Here is a 26,278-nt window from a genome sequence, read left to right as displayed (position 1 = left end):
CACACAAAACGCACCCCTTCATGACAGTGAAGGACTTGGAGAAAACAACGGCGTAGGGCCCAATGTACCACCTGTAAACCTGAGGGAGTGCCAAACGTGGAGCCAGTTGATATCAGCTCCCACAACGCTCTAAACACGGACGCAGGCGCAGACCCCGTAAGGAATGGATGCAGGGAAGCCCAGGCTGGAGACCAAGAAGCACGAGGAATGGAAGAAGGAGGAGTTAACCTCCAAGTAATATTCGAGATGCTGCAAGCTCAGCAAATCGCCATCGCTCAACTTCAAAGTCAGAACAGAACCCCTAATATCGCTAAACCAGTAAACATACAGCACGAACCAGTGCCAGAAAGACCCGATGAAAGCGGCTCGGGGACTAACCCCTCAATCATGAAAATGCTCGAGGAATTGACTAAAAGAATCGAGTTAGGGGAAAGAAGATAAAGGCTAACGATAAAAAAATGGAGACTTATAACTCGAGGGTTGATCAGATCCCGGGTGCACCCCCGATTCTGAAGGGTGTAGATTCAAGGAAGTTTGTGCAGAGACCATTCCCATCAAGTGCGACTCCGAAGCCCATCCCGAAGAAATTCAGAATGCCCGATGCCCTAAAGTATAACGGGACCACGGACCCCAATGAGCACATTACCGCTTATACTTGTGCTGTAAAAAGGAATGACTTAAAGGATGACGAGATTGAATCCGTCATGCTGAAGAAATTTGGAGAAACACTGTCGAAGGAAGCCATGATGTCGTATCACAACTTACTCCCGAACTTGATGGATTCATTTGCCATGTTGGAAAATTCTTTTGTGAAGGCAAATGCCGGTGCCATCAAGGTTGCTACAAGGAAGTTCGACGTCTTCAAGATCAAACAAAGGGAGAACGAGATGCTGAGGAAATTTGTGTCTCGTTTATAGATGGAGTGAATGGAATTTCCACCGGTCTCCGATGACTAGGCAGTGCAGGCTTTCACTCAGGGTTTGAATGAGTGAAGCTCGATAGCTTCGAAGCAGCTAAAGCAGAACTTGGTTGAGTATCCCGCCGTGACTTGGGCAGATGTACACAACAGATATCAATCAAAGATCAGGGTCAAGAATGACCAACTGGGAGCCCCACCTGGCTCATGTACCCTAGCAAGCTCTTAATAAAGGAACAAAGGTTTACAGAAAGAGAGTCGAGACCAAACAAGGAAAGATATCAGCCGTATGTAGAAGATCGAAGAAACGCCCCGAGGCGTAATGCACCTTAAGGTGATCGAAAGATAGATCTAGGTCAAAGTTTTGGGGGACTCATGAGTAAAGCCGGGTTCGATAGGCACGCTGGGCCGTTAGAGGCACCTTGGTTATCTGAGTACAACTTCAACATCGATATCTCGGACATCGTATCGGCCATAGGTAAAATCAAAGATACCAGGTGGCCAAAACCCATACTGTCGGATCCTTCACAAAGGAACCCCAACTTGGTATGCAAATATCACGACACTCACGGTCATAGGACCGAGGATTGCAGACAGCTTCAAGAAGAGGTAGCCCGACTGATCAGCGAAGGGCACCTTCGAGAGTTCCTCAATGACTGAGCTAAAAACCAATTTCGGGAAAAGGGAGGTGGACAGGAAGAGCAAACCAGAAGAACCACAACACGTCATCCACATGATCATTGGAGGGGTCGACGCCCCACAAGGACCTATTGTCAAGCGAACGAAAATATTCATCACCATGGAAAAGCAAACTCGGAGTTATATACCAGAGGATGCTCTCACATTCAACGAAGAGGACATCGAGACCTTGTCTCAGCCTCACAATGACACACTGGTAATTTCTTTTCTTTTGAATAAGTTTCAAATTAAACATGTGCTCGTGGATCCAGGTAACTTGGCCAATATAATCAAGTCGAGGGTGGTGGAGCAGCTCAGACTGCTAAACCAGATCATACCCGCCTCTTGAGTCCTCAATGGATTCACCATGGCAAGCGAGACAATGAAATAAGAGGTCATCCTCCCGGTCAACGTGGCCGGTACAATCCAAGATACCAAGTTTCATGTCATCGAAGGTTACATGAGATACAATGCTTTACTCGGAAGGCCGTGGATACACAGTATGAGGGCAGTGCCATCAACCCTTCATCAAATGATAAAGTTTCCAACCAAGGATGCAGTAAAAGCAGTGTACAGGGAGGAGCACGCAACAAGAGAGATATTCGTGGTGCACGATGTAGCACCGACATCAATACCCTATACATCGAAGAAGCTAAAAGACAAGAGTGAATAAAGGACCGTGCCGCGTCGTCGGAGCAATCAATTAAAATGGATCGAGGCTCTAACGCTATCAATGCTGAGATACGACCTTCTCCCTTTTCACTTATGTTTTATACTAACTTATTGCAGGTGTTCGATTAAGAGGAATTGAAGCACCCTCCAACTCAAAGACCTTGGGTTTTAAAGCATGCATTACACTCTTTTTTCCTTAGACTGGGTCTTATCCCAAACGGGTTTTACTGGTGAGGTTTTTAACGAGGCAACATCCATATGCTACCTAAGGAGAACTCATCAAGTATTCAACGCTTCTCTTAGATCAACCCCAAATACTGGGGGCATCGCCCCGGGTGGTCACATTTTCAAAGAAATCAAACCATGCCTAGGAGAACTATGTCATCGACAATCAGCTCATCGATCTATCGAAAACTCGAATTCGTAAGACCTCGATCAGACAATTCTGAGATCGTAAGCCCTTAGCGAGGCAACACCAAATCTGTAAGACCTCAACGAGGCATGCCATAACTTATAAGACGTTAAAAAGGCATAACCCCAATATTAAGATCAAAGCTATATATCGAACTTGTAAGACCCCTAAAAAGGCATACCCTCGATATAGACGCCGAAGTCATCTCACCCGGGGACTAAAGGCTACGGCCGAACATAAAGACTACGGTCATATCAAAAGGCTCCGGCCAAATAAATGCAGCTCGGAGACGTCCGATCGCCTCATAAAATTAAAGGCCTTCAAATACTTCAAAAATACTTCGAAAAGAACCGGTTAATGAGGCTACCCCCGGCATAAGCAAAGGAGCTTTGATCATATCAGCTCCAAACAATGACAAGGCTTCGAGACACTCAACCTTCAGCAAAAGGGCTTCGAAAAATCAGCCTTCAAGAGAACCTCCTGAGGTACTCAATTATCGTCACATATCGACTCATAATCGAGGTTCTTATTTGAGTCGTCAAAGAGTCGGCCGAACACAAAACATGCCAAGGCATAATCAAAACTTCAAAGTCTTTAGCCGAAATGGGGAAAACTATAGCCATATTAGAGGTCGTATCAACCCAATCTAAAAGGGCCTAAGGGCCAACCCAAAGTACATAAGGGCCAATGGTAATAGCCTAAGGGCCAGCCTAAAGAGCCTAAGGGCCAATATGTTGAAAACCTAAGGTTCAATGAGTCTGAGTCAAAACTTGACTCGAGGACCGAGCCCTGAACGATCAACTATTATCAATTACTCATCAAGCACAACCTAAGGGTTCCTATCTTAAAGTCCAACATATCAGACTAATTATCGACAAACATCAACACTCAAAACATAAAACAAAGAGACACAAGCAAGTGGAAATTCATATAAAGGGAAAATCGAAGGATTCCTTTTATAAATAATAGTACAAAGATACATTTACAACACTCCCGCAGGGAGCCCTATACAAAGAGCAATAAATAAAAACCTAGTATACCCTCGGGAACTTAGCCTTTCCCCCTCAGGGACTATGCTTCCATCGGCTCCCTCGGGACTAATTCCCTCACCGCCCCCTTCCTCGTTGTCTTTAGCATCTGAAACAAGGAACTTGAGCGTCGAACCCATCCGCCTTGGCCTGTTCTATCTCCCCCGAGAGATCGAAGCCCTTACCATAAATCTCCTTGAGAGTTTTCCTCCGGGATTTGCATCAGGTATATTCATTGCTTCTCCTTTCTCGATCGGAAGCCCCCCTAAACTTCGTACGAGCTTCAGTAACATCTTTCAGATAGATTGCCACCTTCTTATCTGCCTTTGCTCGAACCTCTTTGGCTTCGGCTCGAGCGTCCACGACTTTGGCCTTCATCTTCAGAAGATCTATTTCAAGCTTAGCAACTCTTGATCGTCTGGACCGAGTCACCTTCTCGAGCATTATGAAGCAATATCTCGAGGGCGGAGGCCTTAGCCAAAACATTCCTTTTGGCCGCAACATAAATATCTATCTGTGCCTTCAAGTCGTTGCATTCATAATTGACTTAGTTGGATTCGCTCCGAAGGCGCTCCAGTGTCTCTGTCTTTCTCTGCAACTAGGATACCGAAAAGTTAGTTTCCAAAGATGGGAGAAGAAGCCTGTATTCCCTCAAAATAGAAGTTACCTGTTTCTCAAGGATGCCTTCGTAATCACGACTTTGGTCCAACTCCGATCGAAGATGTGTTAGCTCTCTTATCTTCTTATCACAAAGAAGCCTGAGAGATTTCTCTCCATTCAAGGCTTTACGCATCTTAGCCTCACAGTGAAGCAGCTCAGATTTGAGCTTATCGAAGGCCTATGAGAAAGAAAAGTTCGGTTAAAAAGGAGAAAGCATGAAGTTGGAAAAGTTGTAATAACTTCAAAACTCACCATAGAGTAGAGCTGCTGAGCTTCCCCGAAGGTCGACTTCGCATCTATCGGCTCGGTCTCATCGGCCCCGGTAGAACAACCCAAGGCGCTCTGATTGGGCGGAGATGCGTCGAAGTCCATTCCCCTTGGAGTACTTCCTGAAGTCCGAGAACTAGCTGCCAAACCAGGTAATGAATGACCTCCACCTTTCCTCGCTTATGGAACCTCTCCCTCGAGACTAGGGGCATCGAGTCCAGCAGGCTCAACAGTCTTGGGAGGCCTCCTGGTTCAAGCCATCAATATAGAGTCATCCTCTCGGGGTGCATTAATTTCCACAGAGCGACCGATAAAAATGAGGTGTTCATCAGCGACAACGTCCTCCTCGCGCCCCCAGCAGATCCTGCTTTGCTACGGGAATCCTTGTCCTTCAAGAACTTTTTTTCCTTTTATTATCCTCCCCTGTCTCAGAAATCAAAGGTCCTTCCTCCTCCTCGAAAGGGGACAGTCTCACCTCAGAAAACTCGCCGATGCCTGCTGCAAAGAAATTAGTATACAAAAGGGAAAGTACTCCTCAAGAGAAAGACCACATAGCACATACCATGGTTCTTAGCCTCCCATTAGCCCTTCGACAAATCTCACCAATTGCGCTCGTCATAAGTCGAAAAGGCTACCAATTTGTGGGCCCAACCCACAAGATCGGGGACCTCATTTGGCATCCACGGAATCGCTGCGAAAAAGGAAAGAAAATGCCATTATAGAGTCTGGCTCCATCGAGAACAAAAATAATAGAATACAGTGTATCACCTACTATTGAAATTCCATTTCTCGGGAAATGGTAGGAACTCCGCAGGAATAATATCAACAGTCCTCACTCGAACAAACCGACTCATCCATCCTCGATCCCTGTCCTCCTCATCATTGGAAATAAAGGGCTTGGTGGATCAACGTCGTAGTGTAATTAGACCTCGATGATGTAAAGGCTGATACAATCTGATAAGATGGCTAAGATTGAACTCGAGCTCGGCCTTTTTAGCGAAAAATCTCATCATCAACACTATCTGCTAGAAAGATGGATGGATATGAGCCAAAGTAACTCGGTATCTTCGACAGAATTTGAGCACAAGTCGGTCGAGAGGACCTAACATAAAAGGGTACGTGTACATGTTCAGAAACCCCTCTACGTGGGCCGTAATATCCTCTTCCTGGGAGGGTACCTACAGCCTCACCTTATCTCCCCATCTGCAGTCTCTCCTCACAGCCTTGAGGTGTCTCTCTTCTATTGATCAAATGAACCTCAATGTATGTTCTCGATGGCCTGGAACATCGAGAGGTTTCTCTATCGTAAAATCTCTCTTCGAGACAAAACAGTTCGAAGTTAGCTCACCAAATGCCAGCGGTGTACCATCGGCCGGGCAGGAAGTAGAGGTGGAACTTCCCTCTTCCTGGTAAATGGATTTGGGCATGGTAGCCATAGCTCCTTCAAAACAAGAAAGGAAAGATGAAAACTCAAGTAAAAGCTTTGATCTAATGCGATACTAGAACTAGCGCAAAAAAGTGACTCTATAGAGAAAGGTAGTTGCACAAAGCGACAAAGCCTTCAATAAAAGGAAAGCAAGTATATATATAAGAAGAGCGGCAAATATTCATTAACTTTGATAGCTAATCAGCTCTCACGACGCAATTATGACTTTTTGGGAAATGTATCGACGGGGCTATTTCGGTCACTTCATGGTCATGTCACAGGAATAATATCACCACCCCGTGTTCAAGGCATCGGGGAGTCAAAACGAGTCCTTACCCACCCGACCTTGGGAAAGTGTGCAATCAAAACCAGAACAACATGATCTAGAGGGTCTCTGTTACTCCGAGACCGAGCTCGAAGAAGTTAAATTCAAATTCGAAGCTTGACTTCGGCATGAACACTAAAAGGCAAAACTTTGAAGACATTAAAATCCTTTGCATTCCAAAAATATATTTACAAAGGTGCATTTATAAAACACCCACACGGAGTCCATGTACAAAAGAAGAAGAAGAAGTAAAAAGAGCAAATGTGGCTTAGTCTTCAACTTCGCTACTTCCCGAGCCACTCGCAGAGCCCTCGTCCGAAGTAGTTGGAGCTGCTGACTTCTCTTCCAAGGCCCTCACTTCTTCAATCTCGGCGGAGAGATCAAAACCCTTGGCATACGCTTTCTCGAAGGCCTTTCTCCGAGCATCTAATCGAGCATGTGCAAGGGCGCGAGCCAGTTTGATCTCGGCCTCCTCAGATATCTCCCTAGCTCGAGCATTTGCGGCAGCAACATCATCCTGATACGAGGATAAGAGTGCATCGACTTCAGACTTGGCCATGGATAATGCGGCAGCCGACTCAACATAAAGCGCCTGGAATTTGTGAGCCTCCTCCTTAGAACCATGAAGAAGACCCTGGGTCGAGGCCAGCTCCCCTCGGAGAGTATCCCTTTCGAGGTCCATGCTATCCTTGCACCGCTTCAGCTCAAGTATCTCAGCATCTTTGGCCGTAATTTCTTCCTGAAGTTGTTCCGCTAAGGCATCCTTTCACTCAATCTGCAAATGCCGAGTCAAGGTAGTAAATACCAAGTTATGAAAACAAAAATCAAGCTCATGAATATCGAACTACCTGCTCGATAAAGTTGGCCCGCTCTTGGAGCACTTTCTCCAAGCTTGCTCGAAGGCTGTTTAGTTCCTCCTCCCTTTGGGCGTATAGAGTTTTTAGCTCTTTCAACTCTGCGGAAAGCTTCTTGAACTCCTCCTCACTATGAGTCAGTTCAGCTCTTAACTTGTAGAAGGCCCGGTCGTACAACATCATGACCTATAGCACAAAGGAAAGAAGTTAGAAAAACAAAGATCAAAACTCAAGGCACAAATGTTATGTCAAAATCACCTGTTTTTGGAGTTTCGCAGCCTCCTCAAGAATGATTGGGGCATCGAGATCATCATCCTCTTCAAAGTCGGCAAAGAAATCTCCAAATGCATCATCCTCTCCCTGGGATGCCCCACATCGGGAGTCTCCCTGTTTTGGGCATTCCGTATTTGCCCTGGGGAAAACGACGAGCCTGGTTGAAGGTTGCCTAAAACATCATCCTCTATTGGGGCTTCCTCTCGCCCTCGACGGGCCTCAGAGATGGATCCTTCGTGTTTGCCAACCAAGTGCTCGTCGGCACAAGTTGTATCCTGATCTATGGTTGGCTTTGGGACTGCATCCAAACCCTCCTCCGGGGTCTCCTTAATATGATGTGGGACCACACCGGTCACCTCAGACTCGACAGTCTTCTGCCCAGCAACCTTCGAAGCATCAGTGCTTTATTTTGCCCGATGTACCAATGTACAATCGTCATCGTCTTCGTCTTCAACTCGAAGACTCTCAGCAGCTGCCAAAGTTAGGACCGTTGCATCGGCCCTAGGCTTTCGAGCCTTGGCTCTCTTTAGTTTCGGGGACTCCGCCAACATCTCCTTCTTTCTCTTTCTATCTTTGGAGGGCTTTTGGGTCTCCTCTTCACTAGGAGGAGGCGGTCTTATTAATACAACTTCCTCGAGGCCTGCACAGGTGTAAAATGTCAAACATACCGCCAAGAAATCTATTCATAAGGGATTTAGAAGTGACAATGGTGAGGGCGTACCGTGATTTTTGGCCTCCCATCGAGTTTTGGCCAGATCACACCAAACACGCTTGTTATATGAAGAGGTGGAGTCTAAAAGTCTAACCCAGCCTGGGAGGTCCTTGACCACACCGGGGAACCACACGGTGGCTAAACAACCGGAAGGGAATCAATTCAAAAGCGAAAGGAATTAGTTCGAAAGAGGAAAAGAGGGCATTCAGATGATAAAACATGATCGGTATAACAACACTTACGTCTCATATTCCATTCCTCAAGGAATGGAATCTTCTTAGCACGGATGAGGTCCGAAGTCCTGACTCGAATGAAGCGGCTCATCCACCCCCGTCTTTATCTTCGTTGATTCTGGCAAAAAATGCTTTGGCGGATCGACACTGCAGTTTGACTAGGACCCCTCGATAGAGGCGAGGGCTATACAATCTAATCAGATGGTCGAGGGTGAAATCCATCCCCTTGACCATGTTCAAGAAGTATCTAATCAAATAGACGATTCTCCAAAAAGAGGGATAAATCTAACTAAGCGTCACTCGATATTATCGGCAAAAATTGAGGATCACCTGGTCTATCGGTGGAAGGAAGAATCTACAAGCCTAAGTTAAAGGGATATGTATGTACGCTACGAAAACCAACTTTGTGTTTAGTTACATCCTCTTTCGATGAAGGGATCTCTACTTGTACCGCCTCTTCCCAGCGAAAATCTAGTTTCACCTACTCTATGTCGGTTATTAAACTGATGTACCGAGACATGGGCACGCATCGACCCGGTACTGAAGAAGGTTTTTCAATTTTGAGATCGGATGATGTATCGAAGGGCCCAGGAACGTACTCCTCAACACTGGGAGGCACTACCTCTTTGCTCTTAGACGAGCATGATGAAGAAGGGGCTTCCTCTTTTTGAGGTACTGTTTTAGAAGTTTTGGCCATGGTTGTAACAAATGTTTCAAAGCATGTTGACGAAGAAGTGAACACAGAAAATCGTTAACAAAGATTTGAAGATGTTGCAAAGGTTCGAAAGATAGGGAATTGGAATATTTATAAGCCACTTGGAGGAGTTGAAAGGGCAACCAATAGCGGTTCGTGGGCTTTTCGAGAATCGTGTTTGATAAGACCCCTGTACAACTTTTTTGTCATGCCATTTAATGATCTCACGTGGCTGACGTCACAATGGGGGTATCAAAGAGTCAAAAACTCAAGATCGTTTCTTATCATTTCATTCTAAGAAACACGGGGACTATCTGTATACTGCCAAAATTGGGGAGTTCGACTTTGGGGCTACTATGCTGCTCCATGACCAACCTTGAGAAGCTCGAAGCAGAGCGTGAGGTACGACCCCAAGGTGTTCCCATTGAGGGAGCACATCGAAGGCTCACTATGATTGATCTCGGAGCAGTACAATCGATGATCATCATGGAAAGGCGGGAAAACTCCCAAATATACGTGGTTAGAGCTGGCCAGGTCTGCAAGAATAGTACAAATCCGTACTAAGACATTATACAGCTATACCAATAACATATCCTTGTTATTATTAGACATGTACTATGTTGGGATTTGCTCCTCCTATATAAAGGGGACCGAAACATTCTTGTAAGGGGACCTTTTTCATTGGACAACATAATATTGGATACAGCTGTCACACCTCCTTTTTACACTACCCGAAGGTAGTACAAGAGAGTTTTTCTAATTTAAGTGACATTATTCGAAATGTGATTAATTATTCATTTTTGTTCAGAGTCGCCACTTGGAATATTTTAATTGGTGTCCCAAGTCACCGGTTTATTTTAAATCCTAACTCGAGGAAGTTTCGACTTTCCTTTTGAAGTCTGCAAACCAGAAATTCTAAATAAGGAATTCTGTTAACCTGAGGGAAGGTGTTATGCACCCCCGGATTCCGTGGTTCTAGCACGGTCGCTTAAACTATCATAATTAGCCTATTATCTGATTTTAAAACATATTTTAGCCTATGGTATAATTTTAAATTATTAATCACTTTTAATTAATTTTAGAAAGGTTCAACGTTATCTAAAACACGTCTTTGAACCACGCCACATGAAATGCACCCGCGGTCCACGACACATTTTATTTAACGTTGTTGATATTTGGATTTGGGTCACATGAAATGCACACCCGAGTTTAGGAAGGTAATATTATTAAAATACGCGTCTAAAGCAACTACGCATTTTAAATTTGCGAGGGCCATGGAAATTTGCTAAATGGCACGCCTCAATTTCTAAGAATTTAAAAGATATAATTAAGTGAGGGCCACGCGTTTTGAGATTTTATTTGGCCCGACGCACCTCTAACTTGATTTTAAGAGTCTAATTAATTGAGGAAAGCTTAATGGGATTCTAATTATTTGTTCGAACCTATGTAGCAACTACTAAGCACTGTATTGAACAACCAAACGTCTAAGAAAATAAAAAAAATTCACAATAAAATAACTAAACGAAGGAGCTGAATTTGATGAAACGAACATGCCCAACTAGCAAGAGGTAAATAATCCATTTACAGATGCCTTTAGGCTTGGGCCTAAGATGAGCCCAATTCTTAGGGAGGAAAGGACGTCCAGGGACAGTCGAATCTGAGGTCAAACCTTTTGTCAACTGGGCCAACATTGGGCCCAAACTTCAGAACCAAACCTTTGTACATAATTATTTTAATGCCAATCAACTAAGGCCATACAAGATACGAAATTGAACTAACATTTTATTTCTGCATTTTAACGTTTCAAGCACAGAGTAAAAGCTAAGCGTTCTGAATTTTAAATCACAACTTCAACTTAAATATGCTCATAAGTAAAACAGAAGTAAATCAGTGCCTCCCTCTATTCTTAAAGCGATACCAATTTTTTCTTGTTCACAATAACTATAAGCTAACTACTAAACTTGGAAGCCATTCAATTAACAGTTAATGAAATAAATTGCTACAGGGTTTCCAAATAGTAGAGTACAACACCAGATAGATTACAATGTGAAACCTTCTGGTTCCAAACCTTAAGAATTTAAACAAATTCAAATAGATTCCCATAGCAGCACTGGTTTCAACAGGCTAACATAAATCTGAAGCATGCTTAACTCTTCTGAAGTTTCTATTGCACTAATTCTTTACCACCCGCACATATGATCAAAAACATCAAATATTTAAACTGAAAAAATAGAAAGAATCATTTGTCCAACACTACAACGAAGTCTAGAAATACAATAAACAAGAACTAAACAGCTTATGAACATATGCAGACTGGTCTTCAAACACAAAACGAACTCAGTTGCATTTTCGACAAGACTCCAGGTTTTCCATACTCAAAACACACTTTTATAACTTCACTTGCCATTCAATGGTTCAAAAAAATACCTGGAAATAAAAGAGTAACAAAGAAGTGAAGAATCAACAAGTGAAACAACAGGGAATCAACAGCAGGTCCAGTAACAAAGAGCAAACCAACAAAGCAATTTCAGAACCCAGAAAATGAAGTACTGCAGCCCAGAAATCAGTTTCAAATGCACAGTCTAACCAACAGGCCTCTAAACCAATCTCAATGACTAAGTCTCAAGACATTTCTACGTTCAAATAATCAAGAAATCGATTCAGAAAGAAGAGGATTTCAGATTTCAAAACTAAAGTCCAATGAAACAGTGTTTTCTGCAAAAAGTTTCAGCCGTTTAGTTGTTTTCAGAATTTTACCCCTTTCCTCAAAATCTGGCTTTAGCTTCAAGTAAGAATGCCTTTATAAGCAAGGCATTAGGGCAGCCCAAATGAATTTAGTTTTGCATCTTTTACCCTTTTTGAATTTTTATTCTTGCTTAAGTATCCTTAGTATACAAACCAGATTTTCAGTTAAGTCCCCATCCCAGCTTATAGGAAGCTTTCTCAGTTAGTTACAAATTATTCCTTTAGCTTAAATCCCTAAATCACCCCTTGTGAGCCCTGTTTTTACCTTAAGAAACCAGACAACGCATGGGTCAAATTGACCCAATTCAAATGTTATGGGTTTGTAAATTCAGGTCGAATCCCCTCTTGGGTTGTTGGTTTTATCGAAGCCTCATTTCAAAATTGAAAGCTCAGAGGCCTTTACCAGTTCGTTTTCAAAGTCTTAAAGACTCGTGCAATTCTGGGCCCAAAGAAACTTAAAAAAAAATGGAAAACAAATACTAATTAAACAAGTTCTAAAATTAACATGCAAATACGGATGACTTGAAGAGATGAAAAGATAAAAAAAATAAAAATCAGAAAAATAAAAGAAAGAGTAGAAGAAGATGAGAAGAGAACAAAAATAAAAATAAAATATCAAAAGGTAAAGAAAAGAAAAATACCTAAAATAAAATCTCGAACCAGAATTGATGAACCTTCGAACAACTCCGATTTGACTCAAAACAAGTATTAACTGTATGTTCTCAACGAAAACAAACAATTAATACCCGTTTCAAGCCCTATCACTCAAAGAAATTGGAAAGCTTGACGGACTCCTTTTCTTTTTGTTTCTAGATTCAAAAACAGGCCGATTGGTGAGTATCTAAGGAGAAATGGTGGTGGATTGGGGCTGAGGGAAAGCTGGTGGTTGCATGGGTGAGATTTGGGGTTGAAAAAAGGTGGCGCCGCCACCGGAGAAAACAAGGGTGGCGCTAGGGTTTCCCTTTTAAATCAAGATTCGAGGCGTTTCGGACAGAATCGAAAGAAAATGAGTGATGATTTGGAACGGGGAGGTGAAGGGGAGTCTGGGGTGTTGATCTGGTGTTGATTGGGACCGGCGCCGCCGGCCTGAGGCGGTGGGATTTCGGGGCGGCGTTAGGGTTTTGGGTAAGGGTCTTCGGGGAAGGGTGAGGTGAGGGAGATGAAACGAGGGGGGTAGGGTAACGTTTGGACATATATATATTATTGATTCCCCAGTTCCGGACCGTTGGATTAAGGAGATCCAACGGCCGTGACCAAAGGGTAATCAAACGACGTCGTTTCGGTTACTGGGGGGGGGGGGGTTGGACCGGGTTGGACCCGGATCTGGGCCGATTCTGGACGGGTAATGAGGCATAATCGTTTGGGCCTGGGGAATTTTAAATAAAAATGGCCCAAACAGACTTTTTATTCAAATTCTTTTCTTTTTCTTTTTCAATTTCAAATCCTTTTTCCTTTCAAATTAAAATAAAACCAAAATTATTTTTTTTTAAAACCAAATTAACTTACCCAATTAGATTAATCACTCATCATAGTATTTACAATAATTAATTAAACTCTAAATTTAAAGGAAAACTATAAAATTCAAAATTAAACAGTTAAAATGCAAAATGAACTATTTTTGTGATTTTCATATTTTATAAACTAATTTACTAATTAATCTAAAAATATCAAATTAAATCCTAAATGTAGTGCGTGATATTTTTACTATTTTTCATGATTTAAATAAAATTAATTATGCACACAAAATGTAAACAAACACGAAAATTGAGCAATTAATTCCTAAAAACCAAATAATAAAAAAGAAAAATCCTAATTCTGGAGATACTGTAGGAGTAATTCATGCGAGGCAAAAATCACGTGCTCACAACAACAGAATATTCTCTGCTTTTCTTTCTTAAACATACTCAATAATTACTCTACAAATTTATTGCATTGTTCTTCACTTATTGCTTCTCATTTATTGTGATCTCACCCGTTGTTCCTCACTTATTGTTTATTTATTGTTCTTCATTTATTGCTCATCATCAGCCTTCAAAGGCTGCCCTCGAGGTCCTCTGCCGCTGAGCTCGAGGCCCTCAGTGTTGTGACCACACTGGTTTGCTTATCATTTCTTATTCGTTTTCACTTAGCATTATTCACATAACATCTAGCATTAAGATAAATCACGAATTTTTAGAACCACAAATTAAATATAATTGTTAATACCATTTTCAAGGTAAACAAAATGGAAACCTTACGACCAGATTACATAGTAAACAGTTCACACTAACTCTCTTGTGTTTGGAATTAAAACAATAATGAGAGAATGTCATGAGCTCTATTAGAATCACAAAGATTTTAATGTCTCACAAGACTAGCAGGGCTTTTGTTTGTTAAGTATATATTATAAACAAGAATCATGCTTCTGAAAACATATATACTCCTACAAATTATTAAATCATGAAGCACAAGCAGGATAATTCATACCATCAAAGAAGAAGCCAACCTAATTTTTTGAAAATAACACATGAATGTTACATGATATGATCAGACACCACACATGAATTTGACAAGATCAGCTGAAGTTAGGTAATCAAATTGGGATATAGATAGCTAGGATGCATTGTATTTATTCAAGCACTATTCCATAATTCCAATTAATTCCGCAAGCAAAATCATACATGTACTCTCTTGATATGTATCTATCAACTTGGCTGTTTAAAAATATTATTAATATTAAAGCTATATTACATCTCCAACAATATATTTTTAACTTAGATTACGAGAACCATTAAAAGGGATTTTTGAAATCTGAACAAAGATAAAAAATAATAACCAGTTCTTTAAATAATCTAATCAAGAAAACAAAAGAATTAGCATTCTATTTTTACATTTCAATCTTTCTCCATTTTAGAAATTTTTCAACTACTTTGAACTGGATATGTTTTTTTTGGTAATTCCAAAACATTTTATTACCACTGGGTATATTTATAGCTTAACATGTTAGATATCAATTAACTAATTATCACTGAAACAAATAAATCTTCCTTACTCGTGAACGAAATAACTCCTAAAAACCAAAGAACAATTGAAAATCCTCAAGGTACGTGAACCATAGAGAAGGCCAAAATTAATGCCTAATCACTCAGTTCTATAGTTGTTACTGATCAGGCGTCTATATAAAGAAAGCAAAAGTTCAGGGCCAATGTCAAAATGGTTAAGTAACTATCCGCAAAGAGACATAAGCAAAATCAATTTCTTCTCTTCCTTTGCGAAAAATGCCTTGTTTGCACAAATTCACAGTTCAAGTTCTCCTTCTCTTTTCCTTCCTCTTGCTTTCTCCTCTTTATTCAAATTCTGCACTAGTTTCAAAGCCCAACAACAATAATGCCACCGCGCTTATTGACAAAGCTTGCTCAACATTAACAAACAAAGTCTTGTGCATGAACTATCTCAAAAGCAATCCAAAGGTAATGGCAGCTGCAACATCAAAACCCTTAGACTTTGCACTTGCCATTATTCAGTCAGCAATAAGCGAAGCCAAGAATATTCATTCGCATCTGTCTAAACCAAGAGAAAAACTCAGTCCACCAGCTATTGAAGCTTACAATTTTTGCAAAACCCAATGGGGTGACGTGGCAAGTGGATTGGAATGGAGTCTCAAGATTATAAGAAAGGATAAAGGCTATGCTCCTGATACAAGTACAGATTATGACTTTGTGGTGAATCTTGATCATGCCACCAATTGTGGAACTACCCTAGCCCAAGCAAAAATTCAAGATCCTGTAATAGAAAAAGGAAAAGAGAAGGTGCAACTGGTTGTAGGAGGTGCAAACAACATTCTTGAGTGGGCAAAGCCTCCCAAAATTAAAAGAACGACTAGTAAAGTCTTTAATCATACAAAAGTATAAAGATTTCCGATTAATTAACGTAGAGAAATAAATTAGAAACAGCACATTAAGGCACTTGACCATTGCATTTCTAGATTAATATGTTGAAGTGAATGATATTCCTCTCAAAATTGATACTTTTAGTGCCTTCTAACTCTATAAAGTTGTTGTGAGGAGGAATCGTTCAACCTAATCTTACCAAATTTAAAATAGAGAATCTGATCATCTTCTGTAATAAATATATAAGGTGGAATATCTAGAGCTAAGTATAGAAATCATGGTTAATAGCACAAAAAATGTTATAAAACTAAATTTAAAAATATCAGAAGAATCATATTAATAGATTTCACAATCTGCTTTTGAACTTTGTCTTAACAAACACAAGAACATGATATTATAGTGTTAGAGTATTTGAAGTTTTGATGATTAATAAAGTGACTAAATGCTTAAAGAACCAGCTTCTCTACATAGCTACTTAACTGCTATAAAGAACCAGCTCCGCAGGAGGAAGATGGCTGCTATAAGTGATAATGTTCGTTGCTCAAGAAGATACGAATAATTCAGTCAGATACAAAAGCCCCAAAGCTTGTGGAATCCTTGGAACAGTAGGAATCCTATCAAAGAGGAAGTTGACTATGAATAGGATTCCTAGAAGATCTCAAGTTGTGTTTTAAATAGGATCGACTTTGGACTTCTGAACTATCCTTTTATACATCAACTAAAGAGTCATAAGTTGTTTACTTGTGTTGAGTACTTGCCTTGAATTCTTTCCGAGTCAGTCTAGTGAATGTGTTTTAGGAAATTGAGTTATAATCAAGTGTCATTAACAATTAGTGAGTTGGAGTGAGTATTTTTCTTTACAAGTTAGAGTAACTTGTGAATTAAATATGAGTAGTAGGAGTAACTGGAGAGTATTTAATTACAGGCTTATAATTGATACGTTTTGGCTCATTGTTCTAGTGGAGTTGGAGTTGCAAATCCTATATGGTAGGTCGTGGTTTTTGCACCTTTTGAGCCGGGTGATTTTCCACGTAAAAATTGCTGTATTTATTTTATTGCTTGTTTACTTTATGCTTAAGTAACACGGTAAAGAACCAAGTTCTTTAGTAATCCATACAGGCACTCAAACTAATAATTGGTACCAGAACGGGTTCTCTTATTTACACGGCTAACACCTAGAGAGATCTTGGAAACAAGATGAGTGCTCCATCCAGAATTAATGAAGGACAATCAACTACCAAGTACCCCTATTCAATGGAAAATATTATAGTTGGAGGAAAGCAAGAATGGAAGACTTCCTTGATTCCTACTAAACAAAATGCACAAAATGAAACAGCTCCTAAGGACCCCTCCAAATTTGTGGCAGCAGATTTCAAAACGATGGAGAAGAATGCAAAGGCTAAGAAAATCCTTATCTGTGGACTTGGTTCTAATGAGTATAATAGAATTTCTGTGTACTCTAATGCAAAACAGATATGAGATGCACTCCAAACTTCTCATAAAGGAACAAATAAAATAAAGGGATCAAGGATTGAGCTACTCATGAGAAACTATGAGCTTTTCTCCATGAAGGAGTCTAAGCCCATCCATGATATGATGACTGGGTTCACTATAATAACCAATGAACTAAAATCACTTGGAAATGTGTTTACCTCAGAAGAGTTGGTTAGCAAAGTTCTAAGAATCCTTCCAGCTTCATGGGAATCAAAAGTTACTGCAATCTAGGAAGCCAAGGAATTAGACAAAATCTCACTAGATGAGTTGGTTGGAAAGCCAAGGAAGAACCAAAGAAGGATAAGGCCTTGGTTCTTAAAGCATTTGAAGATGATGAATCTGACTATGATGATCCTGATCTAGCAATGCTTGCCAAGTTCAAGAGGTTCATGAAGAATTCCAAAGGTGTATCCAAGAGAGAGACCAGTAGTAAGCCCAAACAGATCGACAAGGCTAACTATGATGGGTGCTACAAGTGTGGCAAACTAGATCACATAGTCAAGGATGGCTCAATATGGGAAATTGAGCGGAGAAAAGAATGAGCTGAAAACGAGAAGCGGGAGAAGATGAGATAAAAGGGTTCCAACAAAGGAAAAATCCTAGGCAAGGATTTACTGAAGCAATGATGCAGGTATTCTTGGCAGCATATGAGGATAGTAGAAGAGATCAAGAGGAATAAAAGAAGGATGGGGCTATAAGTCTCTATGCTGTGATTGATGAACACCAAGCTGTGAAGACAGAACCCCCAGTACACCTTGGAATGCACATTGGAAGACCTCCTTTGTTTGATGAATACCACTATGATGAATGTAAGCTATGTATGGAAACATTTCTTCAGTCTACTAACTTTGACCTATGGGAAATTTTCAGTCATGGACCAATTTTACCAACCAAATTGGATAGTGAAGGAAACAAATGCAACAAAAAAGAAGAGGAATACGATGAGGAAGACTGTCAGCTAGTTCAGAAAAATTCTAAAGCAAAGAACTTTCACTACAGAAGCCTGTCTAGAAACACTTTTCTCAAAGTATCCTCTAGCATCTCTGCTCATGCTATATGGAGGACCTTGGAAACTGACTTTGAAAATGAAAACATCGAAGTGGCTTTGATGGCGTTTGAAGAGTCCAATACAGAGGAAGAAGTGATAGGAATGATGACCATGAGTGATTCAGAAACTGAAGATTAAGTAAACCAGGTAAGTATATCTGATTTGAAAGAAAATATTCATACTATGTCCAAAAAAATAACTGATGGCCATAATTATGACCTTAATGAATGAAATGGATAAAATGAGTACTAGAAATGATCAGCTAATAAGCAACCTCTCTTGTGTCAAACTTGATATCAACAACAACAACAACAACAACAACAACCCAGTATAATCCCACTTAGTGGGGTCTGGGGAGTGTAGTGTGTACGCAGACCTTACCCCTACCCTAGGGTAGAGAGGCTGTTTCCAAATAGACCCCCGACATCCTTCCCTCCAAGAACTTCCCACCTTGCTCTTGGGGAGACTCGAACTCACAACCTCTTGGTTGGAAGTGGAGGTTGCTTACCATCAGAGCAACCCCTCTAGTCTTAATATCAAAGAGCTTGAATTTGACAAAGTTAGTTTAGAGAATTAGGTCAAAGACCTTAAGAACCAGCTTCTTGAGCTTACTTCTGAGAATGAGAAGTCTCCTGATATACGTGTCAAAGGAAAATGAGTGATCTGCAGGATAAGCTTGAAAAGGAATGAAAATTTTCTAATGATAATCTTTGTGATGCTGAATAAAGAAATAAATTCCTGCATGAAAACCTAGAAAAAGCTAATTATGAGCTCTTTAGACTAAGCAAATGCCATAGTTTTCTGATTCTTTGAATTGGCTAAATGAAAACTGTAGTTATAATAAATCTAGAATTGGCTACAAAAAACCTGTCCCTAAGTTTGACCCAAAGTATGTAGGAATTTCTGATAATAATATGTGCACTTATTGTGGAAGAGTAGGACACTTTAGAGACACTTGTCCTGCCTTAATTCATGCTCAGTTTAGAAACATTTTTGGTATTTCTAAAAATGTGAAGAAGTAAGAGGAGCCAAAGGTTAATCCTCCTATTCATACTAAGTGGATTAAGGTTACCAAGAAAATAACTTCTAATCCTCTCCTCTTCTAGGCAAGAAGGGATCTGATTCATCATTTTCCAACAAAAAGAGGTCCAAGCTTGTCTGGGTTCCCAAAACTAACTTGTGAATTTTGGTGCAGGCTAAGGTGAGAGGAAACAATTGGAACTAGTATCTAGAGAGTGGATGCTCAAGACATGTGACTCGAGAAGATGTGTTATTTGGAAATGGGAAAAAGGGCCAGATAACAGGTATTGGCAAGGTTGGCAAGTCACTCTCTCATGCTATAGAAGATATGTATTATATGGTAGGTCTTAAACACAATATTTTTAGCATCTCTCAAATGTTCCACAATGGAAATGAGCTAAAATTCAATTCCAAAATTTGCACTGTCACTAAGTTTGATATTGATGAAATTGTGTTAAAGGATAAGCGACATAACAATGTCTACAAGATATCGATTATGTCACTTTCCCAGAGTGAGCACACATGCTTGAGTGTAGTGGAAGATGATCAACTACTATGGCATAGAAGACTGGGACATGCCAGTCTCTCTCAACTCAACAAGTTGGCAGCAAAGGACTTGGTCCTTAGGATACCTAAAGTTGAGTTCACTTCTGACCAGGTATGTGATTCCTGTATTAGAGGGAAACATGTTAGGTCATCCTTTTAAATCCAAAAAGTTTGTAAGTACTTCTAAACCTCTGGAATTCCTTCACATGGACCTATGTGGACCAATTATAATAAGGAGCAAAGAATGTAAGAAGTATGTGTTTGTGATTGTGATTGCTGATGACTTTTCCAGGTATACCCGGACATTATTTTTGGGTTCCAAAGATGAAACCTTTGATGTTTTTTGTATATTTGTCATACTGATTCAACAAAAGCTAGGATGTAATGTTTCAAGTATAAGGACTAACCGTGGAACTGAATTTGAAAATTAAAAATTCCTTGAGTTCTGTGGTTCATATGGCCTTGAGCATAATTTCTCTGCACCTAGAACTCTACAACAAAATAGGGTTGTAGAAAGAAAGAATAGATCCTTAGAAGACATGAGGAGGACCATGTTGATTTCTAGTGGACTGCCTAAGAATTTTTGGGCTGAGTCAATTAATACTGCTTGCTACCTGCTAAATTTTTGGGCTGAGTCAACTAGTACTGCTTGCTACCTGCTAAATAGATGCATGGTCAGACCCATTCTTGAGAAAACTCTCTATGAGTTACTTCGAGGAAGAAAATCCAACATCACTCACCTGAGAGCCTTTGGGTGCAAATATTTTGTGCATAATAATGAGAAAGAAGATCTAGGTAAGTTTGATGACAGAAGTGATGAGGGAATTTTCTTGGGTTACTCTCCACATAGTAAGGCCTATAAGGTTTTTAATAAAAGAACTATGTGCGTGTGGAAGAAAATATTCATGTTATTTTTTATGAATAATAACTTGGTTGAGAAAGGTCTACATGATAAAGATTATGACATAGGATTTACTGGTGATGGAGACACAAAGGAGTCTGATGAAGATGAATCTGAAAACCACAAGGAAATTGACAGTGATCATAAGGAACAACAAGAAGAAAGAACTACTCTAACTGCTGACCAGACTGATGAAGTCACACATACTAAACCTGCTCCTTAAGGTCACTCCTCGGGTGAATCTTCCATGGGTATACATATCGGATCATGGAAGCACCAAAGCTCACATCCTCTTGAGAATATCATCTCTGATCTAAATGCAGGGGTGCAAACCAAGTCTTCTCTAAGAAATCTATGTGAAATCATAGTATTCCTCTCACAGATTGAACCTAAGACCATCAAAGAAGCTCTAAAAGATCCAAACTGGATCATAGCCACGCAAGATGAGCTAAATCAGTTTGAGAGAAGCAAGGTCTGACACCTGGTACAGAAAATCAATAACAAAACTATCATATGTATCAGATGGGTGTTCAGAAACAAGCTGGATGAACAAGGAAATATCACAAGGAACAAGGCTAGACTTAGTGGTTCAGGGATACAATCAAGAAAAGGGCATTAACTATGATGAGACATTTGCACCTGCAGCCAAAATGAAGGCTATAAGAATGCTAATAGCCTTTGCTACCCACATGGAGTTCACTTTATACCAGATGGATGTAAAGAGTGCCTTTTTGAATGGTTACCTGAAGGAGAAAGTGTTTGTCAAACAACCTCCTGTATTTAAAAGTGAAGAATTTCCTGACTATGTGTTCAAATTGGATAAAGCTCTTTACGGACTAAAACAAGCTCCAATAGCTTGGTATGAGAGGCACTCAAAATTTCTTTTAGCCAACAACTTTTAAGAGGAAAAGTGGATAATACTCTATTTATAAGGACCCGAGGCAAGAATATTCTGATTGTGCAAGTGTATGTGGATGACATTATCTTGGCTACCAATAAAGCAATGAGAAAGGAATTTGCTGAGATGATAGGAAATGAGTTTGAAATGAGCGTGATGGGTGAATTGAACTTCTTTCTAGGGCTAAAAATCAAGCAAACATCTACTAGAACTATGATACATGAGTAGAAATATATCAAAGAACTACTGAAGAAGTTCAACATGGATTCCTCGAAGTCCATTGACACACCCATTGCAACTGCAACAAATCTGGAGTTTGATGAAGAAGGGAAATATGTGGAATAGAAACTATATAGAGGAATGATTGGGTCACTATTATACCTCACAACAAGTAGGCCTGATATAGTGTTTAGTATGGTATTATGTGCAAGATTTCAAGAAAATCCCAAGGAATCTCACCTGAAGGATGTCAAAAGGATACTAAGATATCTCAAAGGGACCCCTAACCTCTATCTATGGTATCCCAGAGGGTATAACTTTGATCTAGTTTGTTATTATGATGCTGGCTATGCAGGTTTTCATGTTGACAGGAAAAGCACTTTAGGAACAACTCATTTTCTAAGTTCTTGTTTGGTGTCTTGGGGAACCAAGAAGCAAAGCTCAGTGGCCTTATCTACAGTTGAGGCTGAATATGTGGCAACAACATCATGCTGTGCTCAGTTGCTATGGATAAGACAAAACCTAAGATATTATGTTATATTTGTTGATTGTGTTCCCATTTTCTATGATAACACCAGTGCCATAAACATTGCTAAAATCCATGTTAGCACTAGAGGAACAAGCACATTGACATTAGACATCACTTTCTTAGAGACAATGTTAAAAAGGGGAATATGTCAAATAACCTTTGTAAAACTGAAGATCAAATTGCTGATATTTTTTCTAAAGCTCTGAGTAGGGATCACTTTGAAAGGAATACTAGAACTAGGTCTAATCAAGTTTTCCCACTAAGTTGAATCCCCGTGATTGGCTAGAAAAGGCATAGTAAGATGTAGATAATTAAGTGCAATGTGTTTGATTCAGCTTTGTAATTGTATTAAGCTCAGATACTTGCTTTGAAAATTTTGTTGATACCTATGTTGCATGATACTAATATGAAGTGCTAAAGCTTTATTGCAGAAACAAATAAGGAGTTTCTAAGGAGTTGGTTCTTTGACTCAAGTATGTGCCATACTATCTTAAGTCACTAGCACTCTATATCCTAAAATTATTGCTATACTCAGACTTCTAATTCCATTAGCATCACTTATAATCGTCTTCTAGTCAAAGAGTAAGGGGGAATCCTAGTGCAATTAGAGATCAATTACTCGTAAAATCATAACTGTCAAAGTAACCCTTATTAGAGTCCTGTTAGAACTTAAATTTGGTCACCTTCTCTCTTCCAGTCAAATCAGGAGTAATGCCTTTAAAATGCTCTTATGATTAATTTCTCAAACCTTACTGTTTCTCTCAAACCCTAAGCAAGATTCAAAAGTAGTTATCAAGAACTAGGTCTTTCTTTCTCTTCTTCGAGTCTCTCATCTGATCACCATGCCTAAAGCCAGTCAAACACCCTCTAAAGCCATATCATCAACCAAGGCTGAAGAAAAACTCAAAATCATGAATCCCAAATTGAAGAAAAATGCCAAGCCATCAAGAGAACCCACACCCACACCTGCTCCTTTTCCTTCGATATCCTCAACTATACCTACATCATCATCCCCTGTTCCTACTTTTCATTCTATCCTCATCATTCCCACATCCACTATATCCCCTCCTCCAAAAACAACTACCCATGCACTTGAGCTTCGTGGGAAAAATCCCTCTAAGTCAACAAAGGTCAAAGCCATTCCAAGAAAATCTGTCAAGAAAGTGCCTGATGCTGCTGCATAGGGTGACACTGTAGCCAAGGAATCTGTAGTTCACAGGGAATCAGTGCCAGTCACTACTGATCAGGTACAACATCCTCCTTCCAAATTAGATTTTTTGGCATCTACTATAGATGCTACACCCCTAGATACTCTCCTACCCATGAGTGAGAAGCCACCAATGGAAACATTTACTGTAGTAAAGGATGCAGGGGATCTGGGGAAGGAGGTAGATACAATGGCTATGGATCATGTGGTTAAGGGAGAAAGAAGTAAAGAACTTGTGGAAAAGGAGGCTTCTGATGGCCTTTCTTTTAGTTGGACTGAGAATGAGGAAGATGATCGGGGTGAAAAAGAAGAAGAAGTTGTGAACAGTTATGAGGAACATGCTGCTCAAAACATAGCCAATGAAGAAGAAAAGAGTGAGAATGAGGGAGCATCTGGAGATGAGAAGGAGAGTGATACAGAGGATAAGACAAGTGAACATGCTAATAATTCTACAAAAGAAGAAAATCATAGTGAAGAATAGGAGGTTTTTGAAAGTGAGGGTGAGGATCAAGAAAATGTAAGTGAGAGTGATAGAGGTGATAAAAAGAGTGAGAAGAAGAAGGGAATGGGAGTGAGGAGTCTGAAGGTTCCATGATAATTGGAAACATTGTCATATCCCCTTCAGAAGAAATTGGTGAAGAGACAACGACTCAAGAACCTAGGTCTCTGTTAGCTCCTTTCATTGGAAATAAAGAAGTTAGCAATGATGAAGATGATGTTCCATTATTTGAGGTAGGGAAAAAATCCAGGAAGATCCCTATAAAAGCTACTAAGTCAACAGTCTCAACAAGAAAAGGAGTGGTTCCTCCTACCAAAACTCCTCTCACAAGGAGTAAAATAAAGGCTATTTATGCACAAATCATTAAAGAGTCTAGGAGTGCAAAGAAGCCAAAATGGAAGGTTTCGATTGTGGAACCTGTTATTGAGGTGGATGGAGAGGATGAGTCTGACTCTGCCTTGCCAGCAAAGTCTGTTACACCAAAGAAAAAGGGTTCCAAAGTCACCAAACCTACTACCTCTTTTGCAAGGGCCAGTAAAGGGAAGACAAGGAAGAATGTGCCAGCTTCAGTTGATCGACTCACAGAGTTCAGGAATAAAAAAGTGCTAAATGGGAAGATTCTTGCTAACACTAATGAGAAGGGGATGGCTCAACTGGTTGAAAAACTTGAGCTACAGGGGTTGAAGCACATGTTTGTCAAAGCTTTCCCTAGTATGTATTCCTGTTGTGGTAGAGTTCTATAAAAATTGCACATTTGATGGGAAGAGAGTCAAGAGTAAGGTAGAGGGGTTTGACATGGAGTTTGATGCTGAGGAGCTGGGGATGCTTTTGAATATCTATTCCTTGGGATTTGACAATTACTTGAAGAAAAAGTGTCCAATCATAGACAATGATGTTGACATTGGTGTTGTGGTCACCATGAAGTTCTCCCAAAATTTTGAACTGGATGGTCCCTAGAAAGTGTACAAGACTGATATGACTCCCTTCAACAAATTACTATTTCAGTTTGTCAACTCTTGCATTCTTCAGAGGTCTGAGAGAAGGCATGAAGCTACTTTGTTGGACATGGCTGTGATGGAGCTGCTCGACACTAGTAGACCTATCAATCTTCCTATGATTCAGCACATGGCTAGAGCTGTAGATACCTCCAATCTCAAGCATATTATGCCTTATGGTTTCATATTGACTGAGCTGTTTGACAAGCTCAATATTGCCTTAACTGAGCTTAAGTTTGTAAACCACAATGATGTTTTGGTTGTTGTTACCCTCAAGAAGTGTGGATATGAGGAGATCAAGGCTAGAGGACCCACATGATATTTTTTACTACCTAGGAGCAGTAGGGTAGCAGAGCTCAGCAAGAGGACGGAGTTGGCTGTTGAAGGGAATGCCAAGCTTCGTGAAGACAATAATAAGTTGAGGATGGAAACAAAGCAACTCAGGGAAGAACTTAGAAGATATAGGGAGGCTCATTCCCAATAGATTGCCACCCTTGTGAAAGCTTTGACCCCCTCCGCCTCTCACCCATGACCCAGTTCCTTTCTAGTGTCCTTAGTTCTTTTGCTATTCTAGTGATGCCTTATCTTTTGTTCCTTTTTTTCGTCTTCGTCTTCGTTTATTTTGTTCTAATGTTAAAGACAAGGCCCTGGGATTCTTTTGTCACTACTTAATGTCTCCTATTGCTCTACTTTACTACTTTGTACTATATTGGATCATCAGCCTAGTCTATTTGTCTTCTCTTAAGCCTGTGATGTCACCCATTTGGCCTTGAATCTTACATTATCTATGCTTAATGACTAACATTTTTTGTGTGTTTTCGATGATTCTAAAAGGGGGAAGATAAAGGTTGGAAGGTTGTGGGGTTGTGTTGTGATCATACATGTCTACCAATAGTCCTTATCACTTGTTATGATTATCTAGTTCTTTGATGTGATTTCTGGTTCTGCTATGTACAAAGTTTGTCATCATCAAAATGGAGGAATTTGCTGAGTATTGATGTTTTGATAATTAACAAAGTGTGACTAAATACTCAAAGAACCAGGTCCTCAACGTAGCTGATTAACTTCTGTAAAGAACCAGCTCCTAGTAGAAAGAATTAGCTCTTCATGATTGATACTTGTATGCCTGTACAAGACAATAACTTTATCTGAAAGTTA

The 26,278-nt window shown here is 40.2% G+C and overlaps 3 protein-coding genes across 3 annotated transcripts; 2 read left to right on the top strand and 1 right to left on the bottom strand.

The window, feature by feature from the left end:
- Positions 1-3,928: 3,928 nt before the first annotated feature.
- Positions 3,929-9,153, bottom strand: LOC138890039 (uncharacterized). Its single transcript, XM_070173390.1, has 8 exons — positions 8,991-9,153; positions 7,934-8,151; positions 7,497-7,598; positions 7,233-7,424; positions 6,665-7,123; positions 5,982-6,074; positions 4,374-4,544; positions 3,929-4,084 (listed from the first exon to the last, which is right to left on the bottom strand). The coding sequence occupies exons 1-8, from the start codon at positions 9,151-9,153 to the stop codon at positions 3,929-3,931; spliced, it is 1,554 nt and encodes a 517-aa protein (XP_070029491.1).
- A 5,999-nt stretch (positions 9,154-15,152) lies between these two features.
- Positions 15,153-15,785, top strand: LOC104249865 (uncharacterized). Its single transcript, XM_009806375.1, has one exon. It carries the CDS (start codon positions 15,153-15,155, stop codon positions 15,783-15,785), a length of 633 nt encoding a protein of 210 aa, XP_009804677.1.
- A 7,956-nt stretch (positions 15,786-23,741) lies between these two features.
- Positions 23,742-24,107, top strand: LOC138890038 (uncharacterized). Its single transcript, XM_070173389.1, has one exon. It carries the CDS (start codon positions 23,742-23,744, stop codon positions 24,105-24,107), a length of 366 nt encoding a protein of 121 aa, XP_070029490.1.
- The last annotated feature ends 2,171 nt before the right edge of the window (positions 24,108-26,278 follow it).

Source organism: Nicotiana sylvestris, chromosome 4 (assembly GCF_000393655.2).
Source record: "Nicotiana sylvestris chromosome 4, ASM39365v2, whole genome shotgun sequence".
Lineage (NCBI taxonomy): Eukaryota > Viridiplantae > Streptophyta > Magnoliopsida > Solanales > Solanaceae > Nicotiana > Nicotiana sylvestris.
Note: the sequence above shows the minus strand (reverse complement) of the source record. Positions and strands in the feature narration are given on the sequence as shown.

Bases quoted from the DNA above. Each gene is read 5' to 3' on its own strand.
- LOC138890039 (XM_070173390.1), bottom strand. From the start codon at position 9,153: ATGGCCAAAACTTCTAAAACAGTACCTCAAAAAGAGGAAGCCCCTTCT. The intron at 7,425-7,496 runs GTGATTTTGACA...TTTGTGCTATAG, and splicing joins CTGCGAAACTCCAAAAACAG to GTCATGATGTTGTACGACCG. The intron at 6,075-6,664 runs GTTGAAGACTAA...CTTGTTTTGAAG, and splicing joins GTGGCTCGGGAAGTAGCGAA to GAGCTATGGCTACCATGCCC.
- LOC104249865 (XM_009806375.1), top strand. From the start codon at position 15,153: ATGCCTTGTTTGCACAAATTCACAGTTCAAGTTCTCCTTCTCTTTTCC.
- LOC138890038 (XM_070173389.1), top strand. From the start codon at position 23,742: ATGAGTGAGAAGCCACCAATGGAAACATTTACTGTAGTAAAGGATGCA.